We start from the raw sequence: 11,917 nt of genomic DNA, 5'->3' as shown, positions 1-11,917 counted from the left end.
CATTTCCCATCATTCAAACACATCCAAACGCACCTACGTTGCAGTATTCCATCAAATAGCCCATGAGATCATCTCATCCTGACTTGGGGTTTTTATTATTATTAGTGACGCCTGAGGGGCAGTGAACAGACCAATCACACTACCAGAGAGCGCATAAATGGCAACCTCTTCAACTACAGGAATGAGTGAACTAGACATTGAGGAACCAATTAAATTCCTCAATATTCAACTACATTTTTCAAATCATCAAACAACCCCAGTCATCACCAATGGATCACCCAAGCGCTTGTGCGTCCCCCGTAGGACCTGTCGCTCTCCCGAGGTTTTCCGGGCCCAGGAGGCCCATCATCAACCACAACAACAGCCATCACAAGGATGCGGGACATCTGTAGAGCCTGCGTCACATCTACAACCCTACAATGCTCACCTGACCAGTGAACAATTAAGGAAAATCCACCAGGAACCCAACGCGTGGATGGCTCGCATACCAGACGACAGGCCGGTCAACCACCTCAGCATACCCGGTACCCACGACTCTTGCGCCCGGTCCCAGGTCATCTACGTCCAGACGCAGACGCAAACCGTGGCGGAGCAGCTGCTTGCGGGCGTGCGCGCACTCGACCTGCGACTGCGCCGCCACCGCAACGGCCAGCTCTTCTGCTACCACGGCGGCGTGCCCCTCGGCTCCTTTGGCAGGCAGCTGGCCCTCTCCACCGTCATGGCTGACGTCTGGACCTTTATGATCAGGACCGGCTTCACCGAGACGGTGCTCGTGTCCATCGACAACGACGACTCCGCGGATCGCGGGTCCGCAGAAGGTCGACATGCCTTTTACGAGGCCGTTGACGACTTCATCAGGCAGACTCCGCGCTGGGGCAAGGGCGAGGGTGGGAGGGCCGGAGTAGGTGGCGGAGAGGGCTCCTCGCGTTGGTATTTGGCCTCGCAGACACCGACCTTAGGGCAGGTTCGTGGCAAGGTTATCTTGCTGCGTCGTTTTCCTGCCGAAAAAGGACATAGCACATCCCCACTTGCTGTCCAGGGCGATAGCAGCAGTGAGGACATCGATACAACCGAGGGGATCGGATTCGACCTCTCGGCTTGGGTCAACAACAGCCCCGACTTCATAATCCAAACACCACATGCCGAGTTCAGGATACAGGACAGGTGGAAATACTCGGAAAGGATTCACCTCGCCGACCTGGTCGAGTCAAAAAGCGACTTCGTCAAGAACCTAATGGACCAAGCCATCCGGCAAGAACGAGAGCGGGGGCTTCTGGTTGCAACCCAGCCCCACGATTCGTGGTTCATCCACTTCACCTCCGCCGTAGGCGAGCCCTTTAAGCACGGCGAGATCGCGACGGCCAGGTCCATAGCCGTCGGGGATTTCGTCGGCTGGGGTAAGTGGCAGCCCGGCGTCAACATCGCCATCGCCCAGTTTATCAAGCAGTACGCACCGCCTGGGCAGAGGCAGAGGTTAGGCGTGGTCTTTATGGACTTTGCAGTCTTGCCCAAAGACGCCGGGCTGCTGGACTCCATCATCGCCACAAACTTTGACAGCATTGAGGAGGCTGCCCTGGTGCTAGGCGAACGAGCTTGAGGTCGCGTACCAAAGGCATTGCTTTTTCTTCTTGGAGCGGTGGTGACTAGAGGTAGTGTTATGATATACGCTGGGCTTTGAACTGATTTTCTTGCGCGAGTAATTTAGGTATCGGACAAGGGCATGGCTGCAACGACTGGATATATTGCATAGCGAGCATTTGCTAACCTTGGACTTTTACCACTATAGAGTGCACTAAGTTCTTATATGCTGGAGTTTGGCATTGACATCTTCCCCAAGGGCCAGGAGGGCAGGCAGTTTTATGGGGTGTACCACTGATTCTAGAACTAGACTGTATTAGATCAACAGATTTTTCCAAATGCTTTGTATTCTGTTTGTTGAGTTTATATACCTCCCAGAGATTTTATTTTAAGTCTCCACCTTGTTTTGATTTATTTCCCCCAACACCGAACTCCCGGCTTAATTCATTCGTGTCTGGTCAATGCGTAGAGCTGCTGGACATGTATAAAACCTAGCGCCTCAGAAAAACAATAAATCATCATCCTTCCAGCCCAACTCCTGCGTGAGAATCTGCTTCACGCTCTTCTCCATACTCTCCGGTCCACAAATCAATATCATGTCTTGGCCGTCGCCGCCGGAGTCACCCAGCTCCTTCTCAAACAAGGCACGATCCATCCTACCCCTTGCCCCCGTCCAGCCCTCGGAAGGTTTGCTGAGGCTGTAGACAAGCCGACACCTGTCCTCGTTGCCGGCCGCCAGCTTGTCGAGCTCGTCCTTGCAGAGGATATCTTCCTCGGTTCGGTTGCCATCCAGCACAAGACACCTTGTCTGATCCTCCTTGTCCTGCATCACAGCTCGGAAGACCTGGAAAATGGGCGTCACGCCCGATCCACCACAAATCATGATGAACCGGCGCACGCTTCTCTCCTTGCCGGACACGAGACACTTTCCTTTTCCGAGGTACTCGAAGCGTCCCACAGGTCCTTTGAAGTCGACCCAGTGCCCGACAGGTAGATGATCAAGCGCCTGCGTCATCTTTCCGCCCTCGGTCTCGGCTGACTTGTAGTAAATCTTGACCAAGACCCTCAAGAGGCCCTTCTCGACCGCGCAATCCGAGAGAGGGGTGTAGGCGCGGATGATTGCTTCCCTCGTCGCCGGGTCCCGCAGCCTCATCATCAGGTGCTGGCCGACGGGGAGCCCTATGGCCTGCTCTGCATGGTCGAGCTTGAAGCTGAATATTTTCGAGTCTCCACTAACGCTCGTCTTTTCCTGCAATAATGCCTTGGACCACGTTCTTGACTGCAAAAAGACAGGGCGTGGTTCTGTAGATTCGGGTTGGGCTGACTCGGGCTCTGCTAGTAAGCTCCGTGATTTCTCATCAAGTGAGCCAATATGGTACTCTGGCATCATGGCCTTTGCATTTTCCGAATCTATACAGGCGTCACCAGGAATGTCAGTAAAGTTTCCACAACACTAGAGACGCCCGCCATTGGATCGGGCCCGAACTCACGAATTGTCAGGAACTCCTCGCTACAATCCTGCCCTGCTGCCCCGATGATGGAGGCTGCACCACCTGGGTGCCCTTCAAGAAACCTGGTACCATCATAGACTTGCCCATCGACAACAAACCATGGCTGGGACTCGCTGTCATGCGCTTTGAGCTCGTCCAGGGTGATGGTCTTGTTCACGGATGGGTTTATCATACAAATTTCCTTGGCAGGCTCCTCGGTAACAACTGCGGATTCTTCCTCATCTCCGGCCATTCTTTCGCCCCAGAATCCATTGGCAAGGTCGCCGCCCGCCTTTTTCACACGCTCCATCCAGCCGCCTGGAATTAGTGCCGGTTGTGTAGGGTGTTCGAAGCGCAGATCGTGGCCCTCCTTGTGGATCACCACCCGATACCACGGGTTGTTCATCATTCCCAGGACACTCCAGTACATGTCGCGTGGCTGGACCATCATGGACTCGTCCATCGCCCTGATCATAACATCATCAGCGGCGACTAGGTCTGTCATGGGAATATCGAGCTCCCAAAAGCAACAACAGAAGGAAGCCTCGCGCCAGCTCAAATCGACCTTGCCGCCGTACAGCGTATCGTCTACCGATGCCAATCTGTAGTCGTCCTCGGGATATATCATATTTGCTAGCCTCCAACTCTTGCCCTTGTCAAGGGTAACTTCCATTCTTGTCACCCTCTTACCACCCCCGGCATAGGCGTAGCCCCTGAATTTGTAAACACCAGCAGCTGCAGTTATCGGGACCTTCTCATCGTGCGCAGGGTAGCAGGTGGCGCTGTTAGTGTTGAGGTCGTAGATAGCGTAGCGTTCATCCTTCCAGGTATCGGGCAGGTCGGCACTGGCCTCGGGTGTTACTATAGTAGGCAAGACCCGGTTGTCATAAATGTGGTACCAGTTGTCGCTCGGCTCCGAGGTTACGACGATCCTCTTTAGCCACTTGACACTCCTACCACCAATCTGGCCGGGGATTACGATCCTCAAGGGTTTGCCGTGATCAGGGTGCAGCGCTTCGCCATTCATGCGGTGAGCAACCATGATGCCCCGGTTAGGATCGACGGCCCAATTAAGCTTGATCGAAGTGCCGTAGTAACCGTTAGGAAGTTTGTCGGCGCCCTCGAAGTAGACATACCGGGCGCCTCTTTTGGGCACCGCCCTGGCTATAAGATCACCAAGAGGGACCCCGGTCCATAAGGCCGTTGAGAGACCCGCGGCACCCCATGAGAAGCCCTTTGTCTTGCGAACAACGTTTTGCTCTTTGCGACGGTTTCCTGCGCAAACAAGGGTGACCGGATACGTGGCCTGCGCGAAATCCTCGATCAGGGTTCGAAGCGTCAATTTCATTGGTGAGTCGACCATTCCTTCCACAGTGAACTCCCAGTCCATCATGTCGGCATCCTCCACGCGTGGCACGGCTCCGTGGTTTCGGACATAGTGCAGGTCTTTCGAGTTGATGAAGCCCTCGTCAAAGAGATCGCTCAATGGTGCTTCGGTGTTAAAGGGGTGTATGCCAGTGAGTCTTATCAGACGAGGGTCCCGCTCGACGTGGCTATCTGGTGTCTTGAGATCCTGAGGAAGAATATTATTCTGTCTTGTTGGAGGCGGTAAAGGGTATGGGCGAGATTTTTCATCATTTACAACCGCGCAGTCGATATCCTCAACCGATCCGGTGCCAACACTTGTACTCGAGCGACGTGAGTGTTGTCGTGACTCCTTGACGGTGTCTGGCGGACTCGGTGGGAATATATCTAGTTTTCTGACTGTGGTATAAGAGGGAGGTGCCTCTGTAGGTATGGGGGCTGACCGAGCAATAGTCTCCATGGTTGAATTATGTATAGAAAACCAGCAACGTCTTGAAAGTAGGCATGAAATAAATGTATGTAGTGGGAGTGCCGTCAGATCTATAAAAAAAGAAATAAAAAAGAATGAGAAGTGTAGGCGCTTAGAATGAGATTGTGTATGACGTCTTCAGTATATACGGAGTTTACGAGAAGACGCAGATCTTGCTCCCAAGGTAGGCAGAGCTAGCTTAGAGGTATCTATGCATTTGTCATTGGTCTCGGTAGCTCAATGATATTTATACTGGCATACCCTTGGAAGGTGGTGTGGTTACTCGAGTTTAAGCAAATATGGATAAAACAGAAGGGAGCCGATTGGACAAAAAATGTAAGGTGAGGTGATTATGGTAGAAAGTCACATAAGGAGACAAAGTCTTGGCGCATGTATATACCATACGGTGGAAACCTGAGATGTTTCTCTGGGTGTGGTTATCCGCAGGCCAGTGAACGTACACTAACTGCTACGTAGAGAGCGACAGAACCTGACAACTACGTATGACATGAGCTCAAGCCATAGCCTGTCCATTTCAAGTGCCGCGCATGGAGGCGAGTTGATCTCACTCCGGCTGTCGACCAATACGGTAAAAGACGAGATCTAGAATTTCGGCGCGTAGCGGCCAATGCCACTCAACTACACAGCAACGCACGTCTTCTGTCGGAAGATGGAAGACGGGGGGTGGTGCGTGGGAGTCTTAGGCGGATTATCCATCTCCGGGGGGCAAAGATAGTAGATTTGTATAAGATAATTCCGCGGGCCGTGCGTGCTAGTCAAATGCTTGGTTTTGTCATGCAGGCGGGCAGCCAGCCAGCCCTATTATGTACTGGAACGGTCTTATCAGTAAATAATTGTGCTTGGCCGCAACTTTGGTAGCTGGCGACTTGGATCGGCCGTTATCTTGGAGGTATCGAAACTGGAATCAGACATGTTGTTGATAAGACGACCCGCTACCAGGGGATTGGACGACCAAAAATGGGTGGCGCTAGCAGATCCCCGTCCGTCTACTGTACTGCCCACACCCGTTGAGCCAAAAATCACTCCTGGTTGGGCTTCGATTACTGATTAAGGTACGTACCCGGGTGTTCGTGGCAGCCGTGGATGACCTTGTCATGATCTGCTTGGTAGTACTAAAGTTAGTTATTATTTGTAGTGGATTGAAGCTTCTTCAGCGGTAGTCCGACCACACACACACCCATGCCGCGGGTTGCAGATAAGAAGATTAAGGAGGTTGGTCAGTCATCAACTGAAGTAGAAGGAAATAAGTTTCCCCAGGCCCAGAAACCGAGCACGATCGTTTGTCGAGATCGGTCAGACATCTCTCCGCGATTGAACGGCTGTTTATTTTAAAAAGAAAATCTGGGGTTTAATGGATCGACAGGTATGCGCCATCAATAAAAATAGGTTTTCATTTGTCTGTGAGATCTTTCTTTTTTTTCTTCTTTTTTTTTGCTAATTTCCTTTTTCACCTTTTCATTTCGAAAGCCACCAGCCAACAACATTAGTGGGCTAGTCAGTTGGGTACCTACTACTTACTGTACTGTAGGTGCCTATGATTTAGAGGGAATGGAAGGCACCAACCACCTCATGTTGCCTTACCTAATCAGCTCCAGACCTGTCGGGAATCCCCCACAGCGGATTGGTGATGACTGTGCAAACGTTACCTGTTAAGTACATACGGATACAGTACGAAGTAGGTACGAATGGAACTTAGTAGGCACCCGGTTTGGGCTAAGGGAAATTCCCGGATCTCATCGCGGCTTCGGCAATAGACTCCCGGATCGGCACAATGTCGCAAAAAACAAGGTAGGTAGGCGTTGAAATTTGAAAATATATGCCATGTTTCACTGTCAGCGGACACTGTACAAAAAAGCGATTGAATAAATGAGTCCTTTCGAGCACTTGGAGCAAGTTTCGGCCATGAGGAACTGTGTACTTACTGTATGACCTCCTTCAACTTACGTATTAAATGGTCAATACCCAGTGTTATTGCTTAGTCTCCTGTCGTGACTAAAAATATTGCACACTTGTGATGCCTCGTTTGAAGTGAACATGATGCGCACAACTGCAAAGAAAAACAAATACCTAGGTAAGGTAGGTATCTACTGTCTTGCCTCTCCTCACCTTCCTCAAAACACCTACCTAGGCACTTACCTAAGGCACCCAGGAAGGGGTAAACTTGAGCAGGGAGGTGTGGGAAGGTATCGTTTGACACAAGACGTCACCAAGGGGTAATTGGGGTTGATGTAAGGACCAAGCGGCTGACTACAATAAATCACCTGCAAGTCACAGCTTCCTAGAAAATCGATGCTTCTGATGTCGCTGCAAGTTGAAATCGTGTGTCTACCCAGGTAAGGTAGATAGAGATATACCTAGGTAATTGAAATGCGGAATATGTCAATAAGAATTTCTTTTATTTCTGAAATGGCAAATGTCATGTCGCAACAAGGTCAATCAATCAATCAGGCCAACGCGTGCAAACTGCGCTCGTTTCGCGCAGGCTTTAGGAACAAGCTCCTGTCACAGTCATCATCAATCAACGCGAACCCCCGCCCAAGAAATTTGTTCTACTCGCACCGCCCATGTTAATGAGCGACCACACAACAGCGACACATCTCCAACCACAAACGTTCCGATGAGGGACGATCGCTGGCATTCGAATTTGCGCGTTTCCTGGCACATAGCCTGACTGCGCACCAACCATGGATCGCGCAAGGAAGCGTGAGTTGCTTTGAAAAGTGACATCGTGCTCAGCCCCACGTGGGCATCAAGACCGCCAACTGACATCTGTAACCCACTGCCGCAGGCGAACTGCGCGCCCTGAACGATCGAGCTTGGACTGGCGAGAAAAGTGAGTGACGCCATGCCATTGACAGGCCAACGTGAATCTTCTGACATTGCCTGCTAGGCCTCATCGCCGTCAACTCGTCCCTCGACTCGTCGCTGCGCAAAAACACGTCGTTCATGAAACGTTTGCGAACCGCTATATCCGCCGCAAACCTCAATACGTTTATCCAGGAGATCAAAACTCTTAGCTTGCACAAGTACCTGTCCGAGATCATATCGGCTTGCTACGAAGGTCTCTGTCGCCTAAAGACGCCGTCCGAGATTGAAGCCGGAGTCGAAATTTTGAGCGCCCTTCACCAACGTTTCGGGCCCGATGAGTTCACACAACACCTGGGGTGGTTGCTGGGCAGGGGAATGGCCACGCCGGAGAAGAGTTATTTGAAAACCCTGCCGGCCGAGACTAGAGAGAAGGAGGAGAGGGAACGGCTGGTGCGCCAACGCGTGCTCATAAGGGTGGTTACAGAGCTCTGGCTTGTCGGTGTCCTACGGACCCTCGACGACACAATCCGACCTGACGACGGTACAAAGGGTGTTCCCGGAAAACCCCAGGAAACGAAAGCCCGCACTAGCATTAAGGGCGGCGGTGCTGAGCCGTTTCCTCTTGAAGTTTTGAAAGATCTACTTGGACACGACCGAGAGCACGTCAACCTACCCCTTCTGGTCACCTTTGTCAAATCTTTCAGCTGGGATGTGTTTGGCATCAAGGCTGCAGGCGCAGATGGGCGGAAGACGGTGGAGGAAGACGGTGCTACTAAGACGACCAACGGCGGCACCGATCCGGATCAACAGGAGCTGCATGACAATGGCGGGACCCCCGATGATGAGCCCCTTACTCCGGCGGAGCTGCAGGAGCGCTTCAGAAATGTGTTGAAGAGATACTTTGACGATGTCAAGGCACATTTGGAACGCGATCAAAAGGCAATCTCCAACCAGTCTCGCAGGAACGCAGAGGCTTATGTCAAATCCGGTGAGGTCTTTGAAGACCGCCAAGCCAACTTTGACAAGCAAGTCAAAGCACAGGAGAGGCTTGTGTCAAATGCTCAGGTGCTTGCCGACATGCTAGGAGCCGAAATGCCAGATTTGAAAGATGACACTGATCCGATGGCCAACGCCAACGCCTCTATTGGCTTGGTGAGGACTGGAGAATATCTCCGTGGCCAAGGAGAAGGTGCAGGGATCTGGGAAGACGAGGAGGAGCGACGCTTCTATGAAAACCTGGTAGATCTGAAAGGCAAGGTGCCTGCCATCCTTCTTGAGGATGCCAAAAAGAAGAAGACTGAGACCGACGAGCAAGTGGGTAAACGAGTTGATGTTGCTGAAACTACCGATATCGTCAAGACCGCCGAGGCTGCAGATGATCAATCTACTGCTATCGCAAACAAAACCACCGGAGCTCAGGTTGACGCTATCCTCCTGCGGCTTCCAGACATGATCACAAAGGACAATGTCGATCAAACGGCGATAGACTTTTGCTTCTTAAACTCAAAGGCATCCCGCAACCGGCTTGTCAAAGCCCTCACCGATGTCCCTAAGGGTCGCAGTGATCTGCTCCCATTTTGGGCCAGGTTGGTGGCCACTCTAGGACAGCACATGCCAGATATCCCCAAGGGCGTTGTCGAGTATCTCGATGCGGAATTTCGCAGCCTGCAACGTCGCAAGGACAAGGACTTCTTGAGCCAGGTTCGGCTGAGCAACATTCGTTACTTGGCTGAGCTCACAAAGTTCAACATAGTGCCTGAGCATGTCGTGTTTCACTGCCTCAAGGTTAGCCTGGAGGACTTTTCCAAGATGAACATCGAGGTCATCTGCAACTTGTTGGAGAATTGTGGTCGCTACCTTCTTAGAAACCCTGAGACCTCACCCCGTATGATGTCATTTCTGGACACTCTACAACGCAAGAAGTCAGTCCAACACATAGGACAGGCCGAAAAGATGCTCATCGAGAACGCAGTCTACTACGTCAACCCCCCGGAGCGACCTGCCATTGAGCAAAAGGAGAGAACACCCATGGAGTTATTCGTCAGAAAGCTCGTCTATGTGGACCTTTCTAAACGCAACTACAGCAAGGTCCTGAAGCAGATTCGAAGGCTTCACTGGGAGGAGAAAGAAGTCGTCGCTATCCTGACAAAGGTGTTCACCAAACCTGGTAGGGTGAAATATGGAAACATTTACCTACTTGCAATTCTGCTGGGGGCCATTTGCAAGTACCACGTTGTCTTTACAGTCACGGTCATTGACACCCTCGTCGAGTCTATCACCTTCGGCCTAGAACAAAACGAGTTCAAGTTCAATCAGCGTCGAATCGCCGAGGCCAAGTACCTGGGAGAGCTATACAACTACCGCATGTTTGATCATTCTGTCATCTTTGACACCATGTACAAGATCCTCACGTTTGGTCATGGCGGACCGCCGGTTCCGGGACGGATCAACCCTTTTGATCTCTCGGATGATTTCTTCAGGATTCGGCTGATTGCAACGATTCTTGAAACTTGTGGCATGTTCTTCAACAAGGGTGTTCAGGGGAAGAAGCTCGATTACTTCCTCTCGTTTTTCCAGGTAAGTTCACACCAGCAAAGCACGCGTAAAGCAAAAATAACAAGGGATACTAATGGTGCTACAGTATTACATCTTCACAAAAGATCCTCTGCCTATGGACATAGAATTCATCGTTCAAGATACATATGCACTCACTCGTCCTCAATGGAAGTTGGCCACCAACCTGGAAGAAGCTTCAAAGGCATTCCAAATGGCCATTGCCCAAGACCAGAAAAACTCTGGCATCGACAAGGTTCTTGAGCAGGATGACGGCACTAGTGGTCCGTCGTCTGACGATGGAGAGGGCGATGGCGATGATCTCAACATTGCCGATGTGGACGAGGACGAAGATGTGGAATCTGACGAGGACGAAGACCACGACGGATCGCACGTTGATAGTGACTCGGAGGACGAAGCAATTGTCGTCACCAGGGAGGAAGAGGAGGTCAATCCCGAGGATGAAGCCGAGTTTGAGCGCGAATACGCTAAGATGATGGCCGAAAGCTTGGATTCGAGAAAGTTTGATAGGAAGCCCCTCTTCGACGTACCGCTTCCAATGCGTACAAAGAACCAGGCCGCCGAAGGTCATGTGGCCAATGCGCCCGGGACTATGGCATTCTCGCTTTTGACCAAGAGAGGCAACAGGCAGCAGGTGAGTATTAAGACAAAAAGAAAAAGAAAAAGAAAAAGAAAAAAAAAGAAAAGGAAAGAAAGAAAAGCGTTCGATCCAGTTTGCTGACAGTTGTTTTCTAGACTCGCACCGTGGAGCTCCCTTCCGACTCTAATTTTGCCATCGCCATGAAAAACCAGCAGGCAGCCGAGCGAGAGGAGCAGCAACGTATCAAAAACCTGGTGTTGAACTTGGATCTAGGAGAAAACGAGACAGAAGATGGTAAGCGCAGGCTGTCTGAAGAAAAAAAGTCCCACTGCACCAGCAAAGTACTCACCATTGAACGTGGACAGGAAACGACAACAAGCCCACCTCATATCATCACAATCACGGCAACAGACAGGGTCGGGATCGAAATGCACAACGCGGTCGCAAACTCCAACTGAGCGACGTTGACTGGTAGGTTGAGATATTTCAGTTCTGAGGGAAATCAGCGGTACAGCAAAGCTCGCTATGCATTGGGCGTCTGCTGCCACTCTGGAGGCTTTCTGCTCGGCTAGTGCACGAACGCGGCTATCCACAGATTTTGTAGGAAGATGATTGAACCAGGCGCTAATGGTGTCGGCATGGTACTCGAATAGGACTTAACGACCCAGCGAACTGGCACAGACCAGACGTAGTGAATCTTGTCATCATTTTTAAATCTACGTATTCGCGGCCAGCTTCAGCAAGGCGGTTCCTCGATTAAAGCCCCACAGTACAGGTGCGCACAAGAAACTCGACTTTCAGCTGAAGACGGCAACCCGGTCCGATGGCAACCGCATCAAGGAACAAAGACGACACGAACCTTGTCGAATGGGGCTCGTGGCAGCACGCACGCGCGGGAAACACCTCGGGATAGAAGGTAATTTCCCTTCACCGAGCGAGCAAATGCTAGATACCCACGTGCGGCGGCTTCCCATGTCCATTGATGATTGGTCGACCATGCAACTAGCAACATGTCCTCCATCAAAGGGTATT

General features: G+C 51.4%; 3 protein-coding genes across 3 annotated transcripts; 2 read left to right on the top strand and 1 right to left on the bottom strand.

Moving 5' to 3' along the window:
• Window positions 1–181: 181 nt before the first annotated feature.
• PgNI_01820 (uncharacterized protein) lies at window positions 182–1,597 on the top strand (the record flags this gene model as incomplete). Its single annotated transcript, XM_031121892.1, has 1 exon — window positions 182–1,597. The coding sequence occupies one exon, from the start codon at window positions 182–184 to the stop codon at window positions 1,595–1,597; it is 1,416 nt and encodes a 471-aa protein (XP_030988323.1).
• A 319-nt stretch (window positions 1,598–1,916) lies between these two features.
• Window positions 1,917–5,080, bottom strand: PgNI_01819 (uncharacterized protein). Its single transcript, XM_031121891.1, has 2 exons — window positions 3,069–5,080; window positions 1,917–2,988 (listed from the first exon to the last, which is right to left on the bottom strand). Exons 1-2 carry the CDS (start codon window positions 4,891–4,893, stop codon window positions 2,078–2,080), a joined length of 2,736 nt encoding a protein of 911 aa, XP_030987107.1. The 5' UTR covers window positions 4,894–5,080; the 3' UTR covers window positions 1,917–2,077.
• A 2,273-nt stretch (window positions 5,081–7,353) lies between these two features.
• On the top strand, window positions 7,354–11,360 carry PgNI_01818 (uncharacterized protein; the record flags this gene model as incomplete). Its single annotated transcript, XM_031121890.1, has 6 exons — window positions 7,354–7,626; window positions 7,712–7,756; window positions 7,814–10,308; window positions 10,373–10,939; window positions 11,041–11,179; window positions 11,251–11,360. Exons 1-6 carry the CDS (start codon window positions 7,608–7,610, stop codon window positions 11,358–11,360), a joined length of 3,375 nt encoding a protein of 1,124 aa, XP_030987108.1. The 5' UTR covers window positions 7,354–7,607.
• Between the last annotated feature and the right edge of the window lie 557 nt (window positions 11,361–11,917).

Source organism: Pyricularia grisea (genome assembly GCF_004355905.1).
Source record: "Pyricularia grisea strain NI907 chromosome Unknown Pyricularia_grisea_NI907_Scaffold_1, whole genome shotgun sequence".
In the NCBI taxonomy this organism is placed as follows: domain Eukaryota; kingdom Fungi; phylum Ascomycota; class Sordariomycetes; order Magnaporthales; family Pyriculariaceae; genus Pyricularia; species Pyricularia grisea.
This window is presented reverse-complemented; position numbering and strand designations above follow the sequence as displayed.